This window comes from Nicotiana attenuata, unplaced genomic scaffold, assembly GCF_001879085.1.
Source record: "Nicotiana attenuata strain UT unplaced genomic scaffold, NIATTr2, whole genome shotgun sequence".
Taxonomy (NCBI): domain Eukaryota; kingdom Viridiplantae; phylum Streptophyta; class Magnoliopsida; order Solanales; family Solanaceae; genus Nicotiana; species Nicotiana attenuata.
The window spans coordinates 14249-38371 of NW_017671208.1; the positions used below are offsets into that span (position 1 = coordinate 14249).

Sequence of the window (24123 nt, forward strand, 5' to 3'; positions counted from 1 at the left end):
ATCTAGTATACTCGTGCAGGATATAGCACCTATGCCATTGAATAACATTGTGTTGGAATAATTATGGAACAATAAGTGACTCAAGAGTCTGAAAGGAAGCAATAAATAACAATAAATAACATATAAGTAAATAAATGAGCAGGGGTCACCGACAAAGGTGAGATTTTCCACTTGTCCTTCTGACTACGATGGACAATGATAAGCCTTTGAATATTCTGATCTTTCTTAGATCAAGGAGAGAAAAAGATAGATAAAGCTGCAAAAAGGTTAACTTTGTATGTATATGATAAAGAGAGAATTTTCGGAGAATGTCAATGTATTGTTCTTTACAAAAAGTATCCAACCCTCCCCTATAACTATATATCTTTTTATTTACGAGGATACATAGGCTACAAAAACCTAAATAGTACAATTGGGAGGAATACCAACTGGAATATCCTCTAACGAATAGAAAGTCTAGAACTAGTCGTTATTGTTATTCGAAGAGGAGTGTTCGTTCCTCGCCCTTGTCTTCTATCGAGTCACTTCGACCTCGTCGACGCGCGACCTGCTATCCTCTTGTGACGTCGATCCTTTGAAATCAGGTTATAGTTTCTTATTGACGACGCGTGGCAATCTCCAAAAGCTTCGTTCATATTGACCCGGTCAACACGTAATATGATATTTTTCGCCCATACAAAATAATTATAAAATTTAAAATCTATAAGTAATATTAAATTAACTTTTTATTGAAATACATGAACACATTGTACAACTTAAATTTAACTATCGGCAGGAACTTACAAATCAATAAAAAGAACATATCGAGTTGAATGTATATTTCAATTCAAGAAGAGTAGCAATCAATTATTCTTTCCCTTTATTTTTGCTATTTTTAGGGATTATTAATTAGCATCTCTATTTTAATGGAACTGGATGATTTCCGCTCTTTTTTTTTTTTTTTTTTTTGTTTTTTGCTTTTCCTTTCCTCGATTGCGAGAAATTTAAATTCCCAATTTGTTTGGGCCGTGGGCCGTGGCTTTGATTATGGTCTCCCAAACTTACGAAGAGGCATCGAGGTCGGTGCAGCGTTATCCATGTAAAAATTTTGGATGTCTCCAGTAAATGAAACCCACATGGAATTTTCAAAGTTAAATGACAAAGAATTACATATGTATAAATATAAATAAATATAAATAATAATAATATTTAAAAATTCTCTAATAAGATAGATTCTACTCCCGCATATAATAACTTGTTTGGCCAAACTGCAAAAATCAGCTTATTTTGAGAAGTATTTTTCTTAAAAGTGTTCTTTTTCTCAAAAGTATTTTTTGCGAGAAACAGTTTGTATTTGACGAATTAATTTGAAAAACGCTCCTGATAGCAATTGATTTTTGGCCAACTTTTTAAAACTGTTTCTAAGTATATATTTCTCAGAATTGCTTTTTGAAAAATTACTTTTGAAGAGAATTTACCTTTTTTTCTGCTTCTGCTTCTATTTAAAAGTATTTTTTTTCTAAAAGATTAACCAAACACTTTAATTTTTTTTAAAAAAAAGTGCTTTTGACTTTTGAGAAGTTTGGCCACACATTCTATAAATATATTTTACATTATAAGATGAACGGAAAATTATGGCAATTGCTAAGAAAAATGTAATTAGTAAGAAAATAATACAAATAACATATTAAAATATGCTAAAAATATAAAAAAATTACTCTCTTCGGTCCACAATAAGCGACCAGTATTGGACCGGAGTTAGAGCCCGTTTGGCTTAGCTGATTTAGAGTAGGTGATAAGCACTAGGTGCTGAAAAACACTTTTAAGTGCTGAAACTGATTTAAAAAATAAGTAGTTACGTGTTTGGATAAAAGTGCTGAAATTAATAATATGCAGCTGAAGAACCGGGTATACGAAGAGTTTTATTTTAAAAAGAAGTATTTTAGGGATAGAATAGTAAATAATTTGGTCAAACTTAAAGTGCTTAGAAGCTGAAATTTAATAAGTTGGGGGAGACCAACTTATGGCTTTTGACTTATTTTTGGCTTATAAACACTTAACTTATTAGCACATTTAATTTTAACAAACGCGTAGATAAGCCAAAAAGTACTTATAAGCTAGTTTGACCTGCTTATAAGCTTAGCCAAACACCCTCTTAGTACATTATTAACATTAAATCCAAAAGAAAATGACTTATACAGCTGCTTGGCATTAGCAGTATATAAAAGAGCCTATAAGCGACAAAAAAAGCCAGTAATCAGTCGTTCTCATTTGCCAGACGTCAAAGTAGTATAAGATAGGTTAAGTTGGATATTTCTTGCAATTAATCATTACTCTTCTTCTTCTTCTTCTTCTTTTTTCTCTGCTGCTCTCGATACACAAGCTCAATAAGCAGTATATTTCTTGCACTTATATTTCTCAACACATAAATAAAGCAGAGCTAATTTGTTGAAGTAAAAACCAGAAAGAGGAAAATGGGTGTTATTGACCATATCTCTAATATGTTTGACTGTTCCACTGGTTCTCACTCTAAGCACAAGAGACGCAAACAGTTGCAGGTATTTATATCTATATATTCAAATATTCTTACTTACTTTTTATCTGTTTTCTTCAGTTCTTTATCATTTCGTGTATGAGTTTTTCAGGGTTTTGCTGCTATATATCCCTGTTGCCTCTAGTTCTTGAAATCTGTGTCAGATCTGTGTGAAATCTGAAGTTCTGAATCCAAATAAAACTTATCAATGGAAGTATTTTTGCTTGATTAATTATTCAAATAAAATTATTAATTAGTATAAAATTGTGTTCACTACGTTGCTGTCGGCTGTAGCTATTAATAGAGTTTTCTAAATATTAGACTGCATAATAGAGTTTTCTAAATAATGTTAACATAAATTATTGGAGCCTATGGCTTTCGATTGTTCCAGGTCCTATTTTCTTAATATGGTTTAGGACGGAGGTTAAGGAATATTATAGTAATTCAAAAGACTTTTTTTTTTCCTTCTGACATCTCAATCTAGCTGTCTCAGTTTTGTGAGCTGGTTTATGCTATGTACTTAGCAGAGTGGATCCATAATTTTAGCTTTATGGTTCAATTATTAAGATTTTTAGCATTAGATTCATTATATATTTAAAATCATGAGTTTATATTTATTACTTTTTTGTAATAAATTTTTACGCATAAATTTATACTCTGCTGAGTGGCTACATCAGCCTTCTTTAAGAGCCCGTTTGAACATAAGAACTTTTTTCACTTTTTTTCAAAATAAGTATTCATGTCCAAACACATCTCTAATTTTTAAATACCATTTACCGTTGAAATTTTTTTTCACTTACTTTTAGAATTTTACAATTCTTTTATGTCCAAACGCGCACTAAACCCTTTGCAAACATTATCACTTCACGTTCACCTTGTCGAGTTATTTCTTGTTGTCTAATAGGATATTCTGGTACAAAGTTGAAATAGGGTTCCCTGTGTACAAAGCTTGTAAAATATTTTATAGTATAAGTTAATTCCTGAGATAATGCCATCCCCAATATATCTTTTACTCTCTTTCATTTATCAAAGGTCTAACAGCTAGTAGAACGACAAACTTAAAAAAGTTAAGGATTTGTCATTCTAGGATGGTTTTCCCATGTGCACGCTCTCGTCTTGTTTCTAGTAATTCGTCCTTTAACTAACGCTACCATTTTCCTATGAAAGATCATAGTCATCATCTATTGTCTTTATTATTGTCCTTTTGTTTTCTTTTTAAAGTATTTCTTAACTTTTTTCGATAACAAAAGTATTTTCAAAAGCAAAAGTAGAATGTTTCCTTTAAGGGTGGTGTGTTTCAAGGCTTTGCAGAAAGGGTAGTTCAGATTCAGTAATGGCTTTGGACCACCATTGATTTGATGAGGACGTTTAAATCTTGGCTTGGCCATATCCTACTTACTACATGGACCTACCTTATTAATTCTGTTAGTGTTCTTACAAATTTTGAATGGGACATTTGCACAAATGGTTTTATTTTTGAGGTCACTATTTATATTTTCTCCTCGTTAATTTAGTTGGTTGAATTTGTCTGCCATAAATATTCCAACTATTTATAAGGATTTTTTTAGTGTATAGAGGTTATGGAAATAAAATTTAAAGGAAAGAAAGGCCATAAGGGTACAAATAATCCTACTTGAACTAGGACTAGTGGTGGCAAACAAGCGGGTCGGGTCGGATATGGATGGGTCGAAAACGGGTAATGCAACAAATGAATAAATTATCCCCCGACCCAATTAATGCGGATTAAAACGGGCGGATAATTCCATGGCTTCTTGAATATGATCACTTTTGGGAGAATTCCTAGTCTCCTAACTTGAGAAACCCTCAATTTGAGGCTTTACAAATGTAAAAATTAAACTCGTTAGTTATTCATTTGGTTATCTATTTTCTAATAATATAGTCTTATCCATATTTGACCCGTTTTTATAAATTTCATTGACCGACCCATTTTTTATTATATTGTATAATATGGGTGGATAACTGTTTTCTTTTAACCATTCTGTCACCCCTAACTAGGACCAATGCACATTTACCGGGACTAATGCTAGTATGTTTTTTCACTTTATATATTGACTATATATAATAGTTTGCTTGAATACCACCTTGCCTTTTATATATTATCTTTCAATCAATGCATTTAACTAATACTGGCTAACACTGTAATTAATCTTTACAATATTAGTATAATTTAACATGTAGTAGCATGATATTTGCCTTAATTTTTCATGTGATTAATTCTACTTGTTATGAATAGGCATTTCTGATTATCTTTAGGTGATCTGATGGTCTGAGATTCATTTTACATTGTCAAAATATAGAGGTTATACTCTCTTTCCATTAATCATAATTAAAGAAAACATCTGTATACCTTCTGTTAAGCTCAAGTATGTGCCAAAAGTAGTGTAGACTATAAGTTGCTATTTAGTGAATCTAATACATGAATATATGAAAACTATGGATTTCCAGACAGTGGAGGTAAAAGTGAAGATGGATTGTGAAGGTTGCGAGAGGAAAGTGAGAAGGTCCGTAGAGGGAATGAAAGGAGTTCAATCTGTCACAGTGGAACCCAAACAACACAAGCTAACAGTAGTGGGCTATGTTGATCCAGAGAAAGTCGTGGCCCGTGTTGCCCATCGCACAGGTAAGAAGGCAGAGATCTGGCCCTATGTCCCATACGACGTCGTAGCTCATCCTTACGCGCAGGGCGTCTACGATAAGAAGGCACCAGCTGGCTACGTGAGGAGAGTTGATGATTATCAAAGTAACCAGCTCCAACGTGCCAGTTCTACTGAAGTTCGTTATACCACTGCCTTTAGTGATGAAAATCCTGCAGCATGTGTGGTCATGTGAACTTAATATTCATGCTATTATGTTACTACATTATGAACCTTGTACCATAGTACTCGTTATTGTTAAATTTTGTATTGCTTTTGTGAAGTTCTTACTTCTTAAGTTTTGAAATTCATAGTGTTTCTTTTTTTTTTTTTTTTAGGATGTTTGGGGGGGGAGGGGGGGGGGGGGTAGGTATGGGTAACTTTGATGAAGCAGAAGTTCTGCCGTTACTATGTTGTGTTGTTAAATCAATTAATGTCCTGTTGTGAAAACTGGTAAGAAGGAATGGGATCAGAATATGCTGGATTTACTGTTTCCAAATTTTCAGTTTTATTAGTATACCTTAGATTCAAACTTGTGCAAATATAGTTTAAATTATGGTTTTTGTGTCATTAAACAATTATTGCTTCCATTGACATAGGTAATTGGTGACACTGTTGTGGTGAACATTCAGGACTTGTTTGGTACATTGGTGGGATTTCCCGTGGGATTAGTTATCCCATCTTTTATATGGGATAACTAAACCCATCATTTTAGGGGTCGTTTCGTTGTGAAACAAGTTATCTCATGATTAATTATCCTGGGATTAGTTATCTCACCTTTCCATGGGGATAAAAGATACTACAATCCCGTGATAATTAATCTCGGTATTAGTTATACCATGATTTTTTCAATCAAATATGGGATAAATTCATCTCAAATTTAATTTCGGGAGTAATTTTCCCATATCACTCGTACCAAACGAACCCTTATTATAAAGTTATCTCGGTATTAGCTAATACCCCGAACTAAATATCGGATAAAGTTAATCTCAATTTTTATACCAAAATTATTATCCTTATCACATGTACCCGACACTTAATATCCTATGTTGAATTGCATGAACATTGGGGCCTATTACTGTTTGCTTTCAGATTGTTGCTTTTTGTAAAGTAGCAGTATGTACCTACTTTGAGATGATCCCTTTGTACATATCAAGTGGAAATTTGGGTTGGAAAGCAAAAGTGATGGACTACATGGTGTGACAATTTACTTTTGGGGGAATGAATTTTCTATGTCCTCCAATTTTTCAAAAGTTTTTTCATCTTTTCTTGTGTTGGTTCTTTTATTTTATTGGATAAATTTAATTGATACATGCCTTAGAATATCTTACCATGACCCTTTTAGTGATGGATAACTATCTACTGTTTATGTTAAAACAGAACTAAGAAGATATTTTCAGTTTGATACTAAGGTTATTTCATAGATTATTTACATACTATTCTAATCTACCCTATGAAAATCTTAGGAGAATAAACAGTTGTCGTCATTGATCAAATAGCAACAACAACAACCCAGTAATAATTTTACTAGTGGGATCTGGGGAGGATAGAGTGTACGCAAACCTTACCCCTACCCATGAGGATAGAGAGGCTGTTTCCGGGAGACCCTCGGCTCAAAAGCAAAAGATCTGTAACAACAACAGAAAACATACAAATAAGATCAGCACCGTAAGTGACCACAAATAGGTGGGAAGGACAATAGTTATGGCAATAATCAAAATTGAAAATAAACTATAAAATAAAAGTAAAAAATAATTTTAAAAAAAATAGAAAGTGCGATGGAACAATAACCGCTAGCAGTCCTATATAAAACATTGTCAGACTAGTTAGAACAACGAAGAAAAACGCTCAACTACCCCCTAACCTACAACCCTCATGCTCGACCTCCACACCTCCCTATCCAGGGCCATTTCCTCGGAAATCTGATGTTGCGCCATGCCTTGCCTTATCACCTCGCCCCAATATTTCTTAGGCCGCCCTCTACCTCTCCTTGTACCCGTCAAAGCCAACTGTTCACACATCCTAACTGGGGCATCTAGGCTCCTCCTTCGCACATGCCCGAATTATCTAAGCCTCGCTTCCCGTATCTTGTCGTCTATGGGAGCCACGCCCACCTTCTCCCGAATATCTTCATTCCTAGTCTTATCCAGTCTAGTGTACCCGCACATCCATCTCAACATCCTCATTTCGGCTACTTTCATCTTCTGGATATGAGAATTCTTGACTGGCCAACACTCAACCACATACAACATGGCCGGTCTAATCACCGCTCTATAGAACTCACCTTTAAGTTTCAGTTGCACCTTCTTGTCACACAGGACTCTAGACGCTAACCTCCATTTTATCCATCCCACCCCGATACGGTGCGTGACATCCCCGTCGATCTCCCTATCTCCTTGGATAATAGAACCTAGGTACTCAAAACTCTCTCTCTTAGGGATGACTTGCGAGTCAAGCCTCACCTGCCCGCATGCTTCCCCCGACACATCACTGAACTTGCACTCCAAATATTCCGTCTTGGTCCTACTTAACTTGAAACCTTTAGACTCCAGGACCTGCCCCCATACCTCCAGTCTTTCATTAGCGCCGCCTCTCGTCTCATCAATCAGAACTATATCATCAGCGAACAACATACACCATGGCACCTCACCTTGAATATGGTGTGTCAATTCGTCCATTACTAGGGCAAATAAGAACGGGCTGAGCACAGATCCTTGGTGTAATCCCATAACTACTGGAAAGGGCCCCGAATCACCTCCCATAGTCCTAACCTGAGTCTTAGCTCCATCATATAAATCCTTTATCTCCCTAATATAAGCTATCGGCACACCTTTCACCTCCAGGCATCTCCAAAGAACGTCCATAGGGACCTTGTCATACGTCTTCTCTAAATCAATGAACACCATGTGCAGATCCCTCTTCCTATCTCTGTACTGTTCCACCAACCTCCTGATAAAATGGATAGCTTCTGTAGTAGAGCGACCAGGCATGAACCCGAACTGGTTTTCTGATATAGACACTGCCCTCCTTACCCTCCCTTCCACCACCCTCTCCCAAACTTTCATGGTATGACTTAGTAACTTTATACTGTTGAGACTGGTAGTTAGTAGTAGTGGTGCAGTTGTGTGCCAGCTGTTAATGAGCTGGTATTAGTGTAGAATTAAGTTAATAAGTTAGTTAGTTAGTTATGTGTATAAATAGGGAGTATTATCTTTCATTTCTAGATTCTTCCGTAGCTCAGCTTTGATTCAATGAGAATACATTTCCCTCCTTCTCTCACTCGCTCATTTCCTTTTCAATGCATCTCCATAGCTGACCTCCATTATATCCCTATAGTTGTTACAATTCTGGATCCCTTTGTTCTTGTGCAACGGAATCATAGTCCACCTCATTAATCAAATAGCAGCTTCAGAAATTATAAATCCTGCAAATTATATACATTACCATTTGAGAAAAAGCATTAGCACTAATCATAATGCCACGAAGTACCTCAGTAGCGGCTTGGTTGTTCTAACTAGTCGAGCATTAATTAAGATATATAAGAGAGATTAATCACAATATATAAACAAATATTTTTTGAAGAAAATTACTAAATATCTTGTTTTTGAAGGATATATAAAAACATGAAAAGAGAAATAATAAGCACATGGAAGTCATTTCCACAGGAAAAAATAGCGTCCACTAGCCACTTTCATCCTTTTTTAAAAAAAAAATAACAATTGTTCTGGAGTTTCAAAATCTGAGGTTTCACTTGTACTATGTAATATTCTAGAACATTGACTATTTTTAAGTTACAAGAGTTGAAAAGTGGCTATTTGCTAAGTTTATGAATGAAATGGCAGAAATAACATATCATGAGGAGTGGTTTTTAACTTTTAGCATTTGGGGCGTCACATGATTAATGGCCAAACCTTCAAGGTCAAAAATTAAAAGTTTTGTTGGGGTAAAACTTATTAAACGTTAAAGTTTTGCCCATTGTTTAGGTGACTTGCCCTAAATGTTATAAATTAGGGAAATGATATTGTATAGCCACTCTCAAAGTAATAGCCGAAAAGTATATATTTTTTGCACATATATACGTTACGCATATAAAATATAAAAATTATACAAATTTTGAACTCTTTTTTGGCTATTGAATATAAAGAATTTCTGACGCTGGCTAAATGTGAAAAAAGACCTTAAAAATTCAAGACAAGCTCATTTCAAGGTTATTGAGAACTTAACCCCAAGTGATGATATACCAATGGACCTTGGACTACGGCAATAGGCCCAAGCCCACTGCGATCCACTGAAGCAACAGTACCAGTATTTATAGCGGTAATAATTCTCCAACCGCCTCTCGCAGACTCCGTTTTCATTTTTGGCGGGAATCAAAACCCTCATTTCTCATCAATGACAGAAGCAGAAATGGAGGCGGCGGGAGGAACGGAAGAAGAAGTGGAAGAGGAATTCTCTGTTTGGAAGAAGAACACGCCGTTACTCTACGACCTTGTCATCTGTCATGCACTTGAATGGCCTTCTCTCACCGTTCAATGGCTTCCGTCACCTGCCGTCGACAACGGTTCCTTTTTAACACACAAGCTCATTCTAGGAACCCACACTTCCGGTGATTTCCCCAATTTTCTCATAGTCGCTGACGTCCATCTTCCCCGTAACCCTGCTTCAGGAATCGAACACGATCTCAGTAACCCTCAAATCCCTACGGTATGTTAGTGATTAAATTACATTTGATAGTGTGAAAAATACTTACATAAGTTATTTTAGTTTAAATATTGATATCTCCTACAAAAGTCCACCTAAGATTAAATATTCCGAGCCGGTGTATGTAGCTAAACATATATCCTTAAGATGCGTGTAAATGCGTCTTTGTAATGCTTATATATACTGGTAAGAACTGTTTGGTGAAATGTCTAAACGAATGAGCTTTGTCCGACTGAACGGGCTTATGTGTAGGAGGAGCGGCGAATACATGATTTGAATATTATGGTTTCGAGTTCGGGGTTCTATCACTACCCATTTAATTTACTGGATTCTAAAGCTATTATTTGTATGTATTTAGGGATCTCTAACACATGTATAGAGTCCGAGTGACCCATAAGTCCTTAACTGCATCTGCCCAAGTGTAGGAGCCTATTAGTGTTTTATTACAGGAAGTTTTAGTTGCAATATCCTTGTAATGTTAACACATGTAAACAAGTGGTTAAGTCTTTTCCTTAATTCTTACAGGTAGAGATAGTACAAAAGATACATGTTGATGGAGAAGTGAATAGGGGGAGATGTATGCCACAAAAGCCAGCTGTAGTTGCGGCAAAGACCTGTAGTGCTGAAGTTTATGTCTTTGACAGTGGTAAACAGCCACTCGATCATGAAGGGGGATCTTGCGACCCTGATGTTCGACTTAGAGGGCATGATAAAGAAGGTTATGGCTTATCGTGGAGCCCATTTAAAGAGGGTTATCTTTTGAGTGGTTCCGATGATCGAAAGATTTGTTTGTGGGATGTTTCTGCAATGCCTCAAAATAAAGTGCTTTTGGCCCATCATACATATGAGGTAGATTTATCTATGTTTTTCACCCCATTACTTTTGCTTATGTGCTGATTCAACTGTCTTACGTTTGTTAATTCTGGAGGTGAAGTACTTGCTGCGGCAGATGAGATTTTAATTCTGTTATTTTGTGTATAGGAACATGCAGATGTAGTTGATGACGTATCGTGGCATCCAAAGAACGAGAACCTATTTGGTTCTGTTGGAGATGATTGTCGTCTGATCATTTGGGACTTAAGGACAAACAAATCTCAACACTCTGTTGTAGTGCACGAGAAAGCGGCAAGTGTCATTTCTCTTTACTTTTTAGTTTCTATCTACTAAATATTGTACTTAACACTGTTTGATCTGTATTATTGACATTCATCTTGACTATGTTATTCTAATTGCTTGTTTCCCTATTATTGTTCTTGCAACTATACTTTCCCATCAAATATATAACAGGGAAGGTTCTCCTTTATTGAGTCTTCAACCATGTGAATGAGGCTGCACAATACATATTGCTGGCCTCCTTTTATATTGGGCTTCTAAGTGCAGATCAAGACAGGTTGAAATATCAACATATCTCATGCTTGGTTATCTGTCTTGCTTAAATGTACCTCAAGTACTCATTATAGCAAGCAGGGGCGGATTTAGGGTGGCGCAAGGGGGTTCGCCCCCTTCGCCGAAAAATTACACTGTATATATAAGGCAAAATCTGGTTTTTATCTCTATATATTAAGTTTTGAACTCCCTTAGCACAACCCAAAAGTGTAGTTTAGTGGTCAAGGGGGGGTTCAAAACCTTCATAAGGTTACAGGTTCAATTCATACTAGCTACAAAAAAAAATTTTTGAACCCCCTTCGTGGTGATCCTGCCTCCGCCACTGATAGCAAGGCTTCCAACTTGATGTTATGAAGAAACAGAAGAAACCATAATAGGAACAAAAAGTGGATTGCGGTCCATGACTCATGTTCTCTGAAACATCTCTCATTGCTGTACAGAAGACACACTCTGAACTAGATTCGTGTGCAATGTCACGAAACTAGTCAAGGAGTCTTCTCGGGCATGTGAACAATAACTGTTAAATTAAGAAAGCTTCATTTGGAACAATTGGACAGGACAATTCAGATGTTTTGGGTAAATGGAACTAATGGCACCTTTAACTATGGTAATTCTTAAGACATGTTAGTGATTCTATTGTATCTGTTCAAGAGTTGTTAAACTGGTCACCTGATTCACATCCATTAATTAATTGCGAGATCAGAAAGTGAATAACATGTTCACTGTCTGAACAATTTTTTCTCAACATTTTCCCGGTTATGTAGTCTTGCTGATCTTGTTTTTTCTTCCACTTTTCAGGTGAATTGTTTATCCTTCAACTCGTATAATGAGTGGATTCTTGCTACAGCATCATCAGATAGTACTGTCGGGCTGTTCGACATGCGAAACCTGAGCACTCCATTGCACGTGTTTGGTAGTCACACGTATGTCCTTCAGCTTTACATATGAGTTCTCAAATTTAGTGCAGTCAAACTGTGAAGTCATCACTCCCTTGTCTTTATGGCATAGAAACTATGCAAAGCACAGTTCTATGATGCTTGTCTCTGCTGCTGATTGACTTATTGATGTTTGGATCCACTAACAAGCAAAATAAGCTTCTTTTGAAACAAAAGCAATGAAAACTACGACGTATTCATTAAAGTTACTTGAAAATTGAAATGGTGCTGACTTTATGTCCTTGCTGAGTAATTTTTCCCTTGTACATGGAAAATGGTCAAATCTTTGTTGCTTTTGACCCCTGCTCCTCAGCTAATTCCTCCTTTCTTACATGCTACAGCCTTGAGAAAAGTTTATTTGATGACATTGTAATATGATACCTCTATGTTAGTTCATTATAATAATTTTCCAGACTGTGTAACTGTATTGTCACCAATAGCTGGAGATTCTTGATTGTCAGGCGTTGGCCTTACCCAGCAGTTATTCAGACTTTTCTCTTAATTCTCATGCATTCTAAATTGAATGACTGCACTACCTTTTGTTTCTGCAAATGCTAAAGCTTTTCTCACTAAACCATAATGATTTTTGCAGGGATGAGGTATTTCAGGTAGAATGGGATCCTAATCATGAGACCGTACTGGCATCTTCAGCTGGTGATAGAAGGTTGATGGTCTGGGATCTTAACAGGTACCTCATGCAAATGAATCTCACAACACATAATGATAATAACCAAAGAATACTCAACTGCACCTTATTACAAACTGTCTTTGTTTACTCGCCTATCATTCTACTCGAATAACGGTTGATTTGATTTGGTTTTATGTCTTCAGGATTGGTGACGAGCAATTGGAAGGGGAAGCTGAAGATGGGCCCTCTGAACTTCTCTTCTCTCATGGTGGTCACAAAGCAAAGATTTCTGACTTTTCATGGAACAAGAACGAGCCATGGGTCATTTCAAGTGTTGCAGAAGACAATACTGTTGAAGTGTGGCAGATGGCTGAGAGCATCTACCGTGATGACGATGACAATGGCGACTGCTGAATTCCCCTGACTCTGGATGTTTAACTTTTGTGGCATTTTCTCCTCCATTAGTGTGTGGCCATAGTAGTGTCCTGCAAGTTTATGAACTAGAAGAGCGCCGCTGATACTTTCTTGTGTTTGGCATTGCCTATTAAGTTAATTAGGTGCAGATTTATGAACAGTAAATGGCTTTGCATGTTAATTAGGGGAAGAAAAGGCCCGGCTCCGATTCCAGACACTGGTCTTGATTCAGAGTTTACGGTGCATCTTTGTGTTTCTTTTTTTTTTTTTTTTTTAAGGAGAGTTGGGTGACATCAACCTAGGAGGTAATCTGATATCTCCACTAAAGATGGAATAATTAAGGAGAATGGAAGAATACAGAGAAGGAAAAAAGGTGGCAAAAATGTAGATTAGTTGTGGACTCGCGCAAGAAAAATATCTGTCGTTTGGGAAGAAAGTGTTTTACTGAAGTTCCTTTGCTATACCAAAGATCAAATGAACATAAACAAAACCTAATATCATGAATGTCCTCTTATCTTCCAATTTCAATGTCCCATAAAATATATGAAGCTTTTCGTGGCCACTATAGTTGTCAATTGTAACTCACCAAGACCAAAACATAGACGAAAAGCTCTAGTAATATAGAAGAAAACAAATAAGTCTATCGAGCAACGTAATAACAGATAGTTTCGAACAATATTTAACCTATGCAGAATCTCGTTGATGATAATACTAGTTCTATTAAACAGGAAATGCTCAAAAGTCGACCCCCCTCATTCCTGCTCCTGTTCCATGAGAAATCCATATACTTCCCTTTGTATTAAACACTCTATTGGAATGAGAAGTAACAACAACTCCCACCAACTTGTATTTTGCAAAATCTTATATTCAGATGCCATGTACGCCATTTGATACAACACTTGAACAAGTTAAAGGCACCAGACTCAAATCTCAATACTTCGCCCAGCTTTTCACGGGAAATTAAAATATTAAACTTCGCCGTGCACAGTAATTGTATTACTAACTCTAAACACCACAATATTAATGTACTTCAATAGAAATAGCCAAAGGCAGGTCATCAACGAAAGCAACCCATTTGCCTGCTCCAAATATGGTCTAACGAACAACTACTACTACGCCTAGACAACAATGGCTCACTTTCAAGCAAGTCTAGATCAACTATATGGATCCTCACTGTCCATAATAGGTCTAACGGAGCAAAAAATAATTAAACACACAACCAACAATTAGCTATAGCACCATACTCCAACACCTCAATTCTTAGTGTATAATGTGAAGTTGAGACATCAATTTCAAAACTCACATGTAAATTGACATGGAAGAAAGAGATCTTGTTCTTCCCTACCAACCACTCCACGACCCACGACCATGGAACCGCGGTACACACATAAAAAGGACCAAAACCAAACATAGAAAATGAGAAAGAAACACATTAGGGCATATGTAATACTACATATTTCACCACTTATGGTTTCTACTTCATGAGATCTTTGTATTTCAGCTCAAACTACTGAACACAACATGTGGTCCCAGAAGTAAAATAAAGCGAACGGGAACTGAGGAACCAAGCAAATGCACTTCAATAATTTGTCAAGAGTGTTTGAACTTTGAGTCACTCTTAAAAGCAGATTCACGAGCAATAAACAAAGCCACCAACTATTCCAAATTTAGTGGTTTCAAATTCACATAATATAGGAACGACAACTTATCAATTCAAAGATCCATAAGCAAGAGGTGATATTCATCAAAAAGAATGAACAAATACAACACTGAGGAATAAAAAGCTTCCAGATCTTCGCAGAAAACCAAAACTCTTGGTATCCTCTTCATGAGTTCTGCTAGCTATATTCGTTCAATTTGTTCTGCTTTACATGACTGTTGATAAAATAACTACTAGGCCACCAACTCAACAGCCGGAAGGAGATTATAATTGAACTCAACAAAGTAGATAAGCTGGGAAGAAATCCCAAGAGAGAGCACATAACAAAACGTACTTATTCCCAAGAGCAAAAGATGCTTCTCCGACACAGTTCATCAACTTGCTGTTGTTGTACGTGTGCTTCCTAAAAAAGCAAAGCAAAGATCAACATAAAGGAGGACAGTCAGGCAGCTTGAAAAAAAAGATGAGTTGTCATTCTACACTAGTACATTAACCTGTTTCTTGTTCAGCTCATTTGCATTTAAGGAACTAACAAAGTTTACAGGCTACATAGAAGGCACTATAGGTTGCAAACTTTTGCTTTTTAAACCCCCTGATGTCATCATTATTTAGAATTTCAGTCCAAGATAAATATGTCTGGTAATCAAGCAGAGCAAGTTTTTCTTTATTTTTGTGATACGGTTAGCGAAAACTCTTGTTTAAATGGCATCCAGTAGATGCTCTACTTCCAGCAAATATCAGACTCCCTTTAACAATTTTTTGACCTATTCTGTAACAAAGGGAGCTGATGTCTAACGAAACTCATATATCCTTTGAAATCATCTATTACATCCAATTTACACCAAAAAGCTAAAAGATATATGTAGTTTGCTCTCAAGAAATGTATTGATTGTAATTTATCTTCAAAGCATCTTTGATTCCTTTCTTTCAGAATGCACCAGATTATGCACCATGGTATTGTGGTCCAAACTTTCTTGAAGTCGGTCCTTGTCTTCGCTCCACATTAGCAGGTATCAGCGGGGCTCATTTTTTCTTTTGTACACATCTATTTAATTACAAACAATTCCCCGGGACTTGAGGGGAAACATTGAAATTCTTAGCAACTGTTAATTTTGGGGAAAATGGTATCAGAATCTTAAGTTAGAATTTGCATAATTACAACTATTTTACTTTTTACTCTTTTTCTTTTTGAAAGGGAGGGACAAAATCATCCTTTTTATTATTTTAAGCCCAGTATTCAGTTTTGGGTAATGTCAAAATTGTTATTCTCAACTCTTGGCAAGTAATATTAAGCATGTAAGTGTATGCAAATCATATCAAGACAGTGACACCCATTTTATTTACTTGCAAATCATATTATTACAAATAAAATCCCTATAGACATACACAGATAAAATATATTAACAATTTATATATACAAACACCTTCCATCCATTTTATATGAACACGAGATTGAAGATATTCATTTGATTAATGGATTATATTAGTTATAGTAGGAAAAAAGTAATGGCTCGACTAGACGATGTAATGGCTCAACTAGATGATGTTATTGTACACAATAAAGACATCCTTTCGTGAAATAAGGTTACATTAGACATTAGTCCTAGTTCCAAATGGTAACCGTGCTCATGTGAGCTGAAGGACAATGCTCAGTTAAGGTGGTACAAAATACTTAAGATAGTCCAATTTTCAGATGATATTAACTTTAAGAGGAAATGACATCAACTCACCTTTTCTCTTGCTTCGACCAGAAGTGTTGGCAGTAGGAGTAGGTGTGCCATTATCCATAGGACAAGGAACCTCCTCCATTCCAGAGGTTTGATTACCCAAGCATTGGAGAGTCTCAAATTCACAGTTATTGAAGCCTTGTCCATTTAATACAGTGCCGTCTGAGCTTTTAACTTCTGCACCTGGATGGAGGCAATAAACCTGATCATCACATTGTAGGTTGCAAGAGTTCACCACATATGATCCAGGAATGTTAGGATTAACTACGTTCTGATATACATTGCCGCTCTTCATCGGCTTCTGGTATGGAAATGATCCAATTTCCCCTTCAATCCTTCCTCGGATGTCGACAAGCAAGCACTTGAGCCTAGCAACCTCAGCTTCCAATACAGCCTGACCCTGCAGCCTCTTGAATAGTTGCTGATTTATAGCCCTCAATCTGATAACCTCATCCTCTAATGAAGCAGCCCGAGCTTTCTTTTTCTCACGATACTTGCGAACGGCTTCCTTATTACCCACGGGTCGTTTCTTTCCTTTCTTCTCTGAAGACTCTGCAGTATCATCACTGGGGTTCTTATCCTCGTCCTCCTCCGAGGGAGGCACGAATTTGGTGTGAACATGGTAACAAGTGTGTGTATGAGAATTATCAGGGCCAGGCGGGTTGCAAGTGTGGGCGTGAGTGCAGGCATGCGTATCCTTGAGAATATCATTGAAAAAGCTGTCCATGGAACTACTAAATTCACCAAAATTCGAACTTGATAACATTTCTTGGTTAGAAAATTCCAGCTCTCCGTCAGCCATCATAGCAATCCCAAAAGTAGTAACCAGTAAGGTGACAATCTGCAGCAAAGCACTAGCAATTAAGAGACCCTCTTCACAGATTCCATACCCCATTCAAACAGGGGCGGACGTAGAGTTCAGGTTATTAATTCGAACAATGTATGTGTGTTTAAAAATTTACAAAAAAAGTAGAAACAATATCAAGGTTGTAACAGAACTCTGTACTCGAACCTATAAAATTCAAAATCCAAGATCCGCCTCTACTCATTCAAACTAAAATCTCAACTACTAGTCGGGGTCAATAATAGGTTAAACCCCCAGAAATGAAATGCAAGAAAACAAGACATAAAGTTGAAATCTTTAGTAACAAAAGTAGCATAATTATACTTTCTGAGGAAAACCCAAATCTTGAATTCGAAATTCTAACAATAATTTAACATCAAAACCTATCACTCTTCACAAAAACAAGAAGCACGCAAGCCATGTATCCATATGTTTCCAAGTCATTAACAGAGCAGTAAACTTGAATTGAATTAATCAGTTTAAATCATCAAAAATAACTGAAAAAGACAAAAAGCACTTGCACTGAAGCCGAGTCTGATGCCCTAAAAGATTACATACCTCATTCAACCTAAAAACGCCAACAACTAGTCGACTCAATAATAGGGCAAAACCCCAGAAAGAAAATCCAACAAAACAAGGCACAAAGTTCAAAACTTTACCACAAAAAGTAGCTTAATTATACTTTTAGAGGAAAACCCAAATCTAGAAATCGAAAAATCTGATAAAAATTAAACATCAAAACCTATCACTCTTCACAAAACACGAAGCAAACAAGCCATGCATTCAGATTTTACCAAATCATTAACAAAGCAGTAAAATTGAATTGAATTGAATTCATGAGTTTAAATCATCAAAATATAACTGAAAAAGTTGGTGTCTGCTATAGGAATCCTAACTGACCACTTTACTTCATTAAAAATCATGTAATGTGAGGATTCAATGAAATCGGCTAGTTTTAAGAGACCCTCACAGACTAAGAAATCCCAACAACTAGCCCTGTCAATAATAGGGCAAAACCCCAGAAAGCAAATTCAATAAAATAAGGCATAAAGTTGAAATCTTTAGCACAAAAAGTAGCATAGTTATAATTTTCGAGGAAAACCCAAATCTTGAAATTGAAATTCTGATAAAAAAATCAAACGTATCTCTCTTCAGAAAACAAGAAGCACAGAAACCATGTATCCAGATGTTGCCAAATCATTAATAAAGCAGTAAAATTGAATTGAATTTAAGAGTTTAAATCATAAAAAATAACTGAAAAAGACAAAAAAAGAAGAAGCACTTACAGTGAAGCAGAGTCTGATGAAGAGGAGAGAAAAAGAGAGAAAATAGGGTCAGAGATAATGAAAAAAGAGGAACCCTAGAAAGGGCTAAAAAGGGGGAGTTGAGATGTATTGTCAAATCTTTTAATGGCGGAAAAAAAAGAATGGAGGAAACAGAAGGGGCCACTAGTCAAGATTCCACACACACATGCACAACACTTGCTGCTACTGCAAAATTCAGCTCCGTTTGTACCTCTCTGGGAAATCTCATAGACTCAATTTGTTATTTATACCTATTTGGGGGACCGATCGTAAATTATTTTTTCACGGAATGAATTAGCGGTGCATAATGAGCAACTTTGTCTTTTACTTGGCCACTTGGCTGTCTCAGTATGTTTTACTTTTTTTTTTCTTTTTTCTTTGAATTTGTGCCACGTAAAATTTATTAGACTCGATTCTATAGAAATTATGGCTTAAATAATCCATAATTCTATTAAAATCTTGGCTCAATAATGATATTTTTTTCTTTTATGTGCTGTCCTTTTACTCTTTTCTTTCCCTGACTTGCATAGTTATAAATTGTCTTGCTTATTTGATTTTTATTCTTTTGTGTGTGACAGTTGCTTGCCATAATTATTTATAGCTCTTTTGATTATTTTTCCGTTTGAATGTAATAAGAAAATCTAAAAGCAAGAGTTGAAATAGCTTAATTTTGTTCATGATTTTTAGGGTTGTTATTTGTACATCATGCCCTTTTACAATTTTGAATTTAAGAAAATAATCTTTTTTAGATCTCTTAAATGTGAAAGACAGATCTCTTATGTGTAAAAGTAAATCTCTCATGTATAAAAAAAGAGATGAAGTCATAAAACTAAAACTAAATTTGTAAAAAACCAAAAAATCAATTGACCTCATCCAAAAATGGGAATTGTCCATCGAAATTAATATTATAGTATTTTAGATTGAAGTAGGCTTTTCTTTTTTAAATTAGCCAATTTTAATACTTGAGATGTTTAAACAGAATATATGACAAAAATTGCTCCATCTTTCTCATGTTGTTTTGGTCTCAAGAATTTCTGGTTGAAACGCGTACCAGATTAAAATAAGGCGCATCATCGTTTATTTTTTTATTATTATAATTCATTTATTGACATTTTGTCAAAGAATTATTGGTCAATATTATATTGCCTGTAAATGTGCATCTTCTCCTATTCTTCACCAACTTAATATATTTTCTAGGTGCTCATCATTGAGATTCTGTGCAGAGTTCGTATAGATTCAAATAAGCTCCATCGAAGTCGGTACGTTTTCGTTGATTCGATAAATGATGATAAGAATACAATCAAATTATTGTGATAAGACATCGAAAATTAAGTAAATTGTGCATTTCTAAGTACTTTATTTTTTGGGTCAGGGTTAATATATAACTAGACATGCTGATTTCTACAAAAATAATCTGTCGGATATTTCTTTATATAGTCGGTACACATAAATTATATACAGTTATACAAAAATATTAAATCTTCTCACTTTTTTTAAGTATACCGAGTAAACTATTTCATTTTTCAATTTACACTTAAAAAAGGAAGGCAGAATAAACCATTTTCATTTGTTGTGATTCTCTTTCCTTTTTGTTACATGTAGAAATTGATGGAATGAGATGTGATGTTTTGTTTTAGTGGGAGAACAAGAAATATTGGATTGAAATAAAACCCAAGCATAATTAAATTAAGATTGAAATAGAGGAATATTTAGTGATATCTAATACTCCGCCAAAATTAGAACTTTCAAAAGCAGCAAAAGACAAAGGTGATGAACTTACTACACTACTAAATATAAACAATATAATGTTATATCTATAAGATTGATTTGGTAATAGGAACATCAATTGTATACCTATTAGCAAACGGCGAAACGACTATTTTTCGGGGAGTAAAAGTCTTTCAAATTTTTCCTCTCTGAAGTTGAAGTATGAGAAATAATTGAGTGAATGAGTCGAATAAAGAACCCCATTGAGGAAAATACATTTATTAGGCATAAGCAAACAATTGGACAGCATATAGATTTTTCTCCGGGAAGAATCGACTCCTAGAGTTCGAATTCTAGTATTAATTACTTGATAATCGTTGTTGTTGATTTCAGCAAAAATAAGAAGCAATTTGTATTTTATCAAATCTGAGAAACAATTGAGGATGATCCAATGGGTATTTCCCGTGATTCATAGAGAATGGCGAAACTTTGAGCACATACTCATCTCGTTTTAGCATAAATAATGACGAGGCGCCAGTAATTCTAAAGGAAATTCTTCTAACCGTGCTCTTTTTTCCTTTATTTCAAGATTCTCTTTCCCACCAGGACATACTTCTAGTTCAAACAAAAGGCGGATGGCAGAAGGGCGGACTTGAGAATGAGTATTGTGCAGTTTGACAAAGTTGGATTGCTGTATCAAAGTGTTCCAAATTTTAGTCGCATGAAAGACTTGGCAGGAAGACATGTTAGGATGTCGAATACTATGTCATCAAAACAATGCCTCTCCATAAGGTTATGTAGCATGTGTTCTCAATATTTGAGTTGGATTACCTACTATAGTTGTAGGCGAGTTAGAATTGCTCTTTTGATTGTGTTATGAAAATTTAATTTGCGGGTGTCTATTTAGCAAAGGGAAGTTTTCTAATAGGAAAGAAATTGTAATACAACTTTGATTTCTTTCCCGTAAAGTCTGCACCCTTTTTTTTCCCGGGGAATAAGGGATTCTTCTCGAATATTAGAATCAAGCTGCGGTTCTTTGAGAATTCAATATCTAGGATTAGGTCGCGACTTAGTGGAGAGAAGGTATACATTCTCTCTAAACTTCGCATCTTCTCAAATCTCCATCTACAGATAATGGTTAGTTCTTCAAACTCCCCTAAACAAATCTCCACAATTCCACCAAAACCACCAGACATTACTCCCCCATCTGGGGAATTCAACAGCCCCTTAAACTCCTTCTCACATCCAAATGTTTCCTCCTCCCAATTAAAACCCCCACCATCACATTGAAAGACATGTTGTTAGTCAATTCCGAGGAGACCTACATAACTATGCAATAAGAAGAGTCATGTACCCAATTCATGGCAGACGGTACGCCAATGGATGAAATGGTGCGGGCTAAACCCTACACGCATGGAAATGATATAATCGATGAAAAACTTTAGATCATCCTATCCACGGATGACCTTAGGCGTATCTACCAGCCATACAAATATTCTGTCATTTTAAGCTCATGGGTAAGCGTATACTACACCATTATCTCAAGAAGAAAATTCAAGAGCTATGTATACCTACAGAAAACTTTATTCTCATGAATCTAGGAGCAGACTACTTCATAGTAAAATTCAATAAAGAAGAAAATATGATTGTAGTTGGTTCATTAGTGATTTTTTTCTTTCAGTACAAAAATGGGAACCACAATTTGTGGCAATAAAGGCCAAACAACTCTTTTCAGCTGTATGGGTACGCCTACCTCAACTCCCAGTTGAGTTTTAAGACAACATTATCCTACAAAAGATTGGTAACAAAATAGGAAAATTAATAAAAATCGACGCATGCACTTCATCCAAATTAAGAGGAAGATATGCAAGGCTGTGTGTAGAGGTACCCATAGAAACACCAGTTAAACCTTTCATTTATGTTGGTTCCTATAAACAACAAATTCTTCATGAAGGGGAAAACTTTTTCTGTAAAAACTGTAAAAGACTGGGTCATAATATCCAAAAGTGTTCTTATTCAAGTCCTCAGCCTCCCAAGATAAGTCTGCAAGAGTCAGGTCCAGATTCATGCACATAGTCCGGAAGAAGGTGAATGAAAGACAGTATCTTTTGCAATGAAGAAGATACACAATTCACGTTAAAGGTCCACAACCAACACTAACACACCTGCACCAGGTATTAATGCTAAGATTTTCGATGCAGATACAAATAAGTATCTCAATACTCAGAAACTTAGATACATTGAAAAAGTCTCATAAATTCACTGACATAGACAAAAAGAATAACCAAAGTTCTTGGAATACTGCAGGCCCTTACAACACATCCCTAACTACATCAAACCACTTCTCCCAATTAGATAACCTGCCCATAGTTTTGAAGGAAACCACTATCCTTCCGCTGGATATTTTCTATATTGACCAATGCATGCACAATACTATGAACACTTCTAAACAAACTAATTTACATGTGAAAGATGATGGCAAAGCTTTGTTAATAGGAACGCAATCGTTGAGCCCTAATTTTTAATAGAAAAAGACACGCCACCACTAATATTCAGGAAAACCCTCTAATTAAAACTACCCCTATTACCCACTTTAACTCTGGTGTTACTACTTCTTTACCTAAACAAATCAATACTGCTAATAATAAAAATAACATGCACACTAAACAGGTTCATCAAGACTGCCACATGGAAAAAAAGAAAGAACACTTGTCTATGTCCATATCCACCAAAGATATGGATATAAACCATAAGCCACCCCAATCAAATTCCATGCAAACAGACTCTACTATAATAGCAAATCATTCCACTCTCCCCATAATATTTACCAATTCTGTCTACAATATATTAGCCACCAATAAAGAGAATGCCCAGACTCCCATTCACAGCGAGAAGAAGATACAGGCTTGTCCACATTCTACACCAACACAAGAACCAAAACATGGACAACCTTCCTCCACTCCCCCTCCCAACTACCAAACCAACCACTCTCCTTCACCTCACCTTCTCTATCACAGAACTATCAACCAACATCTTGGCTAGAAGCAGGTCTAATAGGCCATGCAATAACCTTCAACATCCAGATCAATGGCTAGGAAATGATGATAATCATCCAAAACACCCGTTACCTATCTCAACTAATCTCGGAGGGAATGCACTTAGCCATGAACAATTACACCAACCAAATGCGAATCAATAACATACTCCATCCTCTAGCCCCAAACATGAACCACACTTTGATCTAAACAATGTCGAACCACTGGAACCTCACTCAAGCTCCCAACACACAGATTCCTCTGAACCTTCTCCCCACCAGAGGAAATTACTCAAATAAACCCAATATTCATACCATGGGGATTGCATGTAAACCAGGATCAAGCCCAGAACATAATAAATATCCTAGCACCATAGAACCCAATCCCCAACACAATGTTCAAGAACCAGGACAAAATCCAACAAGGGTAGAAGAAGAACACCCTCTACAAGGTACGGAATTGAGTGTGGAATTTTCAACCTCAATGAGGTAAAAATACTACTCTTCCAAGAAATATTGAGCAAGAAGTACATATTCACTTGTCCAAGTGCAATGTACAAATGCTCCATGCACATAAGACCCCCACAGAATCCAACAGTGGGGAAAAAAGTAGTAAT

At 36.0% G+C, this 24123-nt stretch overlaps 3 protein-coding genes across 3 annotated transcripts; 2 read left to right on the forward strand and 1 right to left on the reverse strand.

The window, feature by feature from the left end:
* Positions 1–2242: 2242 nt before the first annotated feature.
* Positions 2243–5477, forward strand: LOC109206692 (heavy metal-associated isoprenylated plant protein 26-like). The gene is made up of 2 exons (XM_019369542.1): positions 2243–2537; positions 4979–5477. The coding sequence occupies exons 1-2, from the start codon at positions 2454–2456 to the stop codon at positions 5360–5362; spliced, it is 468 nt and encodes a 155-aa protein (XP_019225087.1). The 5' UTR covers positions 2243–2453; the 3' UTR covers positions 5363–5477.
* A 4033-nt stretch (positions 5478–9510) lies between these two features.
* LOC109206693 (WD-40 repeat-containing protein MSI2-like) lies at positions 9511–13492 on the forward strand. Its single transcript, XM_019369543.1, has 6 exons — positions 9511–9870; positions 10393–10716; positions 10849–10992; positions 12052–12176; positions 12781–12876; positions 13020–13492. The coding sequence occupies exons 1-6, from the start codon at positions 9559–9561 to the stop codon at positions 13228–13230; spliced, it is 1212 nt and encodes a 403-aa protein (XP_019225088.1). The 5' UTR covers positions 9511–9558; the 3' UTR covers positions 13231–13492.
* Positions 13493–14787: 1295 nt separating this feature from the next.
* LOC109206694 (basic leucine zipper 23-like) lies at positions 14788–18992 on the reverse strand. The gene is made up of 3 exons (XM_019369544.1): positions 18748–18992; positions 16621–17458; positions 14788–15293 (listed from the first exon to the last, which is right to left on the reverse strand). The coding sequence occupies exons 2-3, from the start codon at positions 17420–17422 to the stop codon at positions 15265–15267; spliced, it is 831 nt and encodes a 276-aa protein (XP_019225089.1). The 5' UTR covers positions 17423–17458; positions 18748–18992; the 3' UTR covers positions 14788–15264.
* Between the last annotated feature and the right edge of the window lie 5131 nt (positions 18993–24123).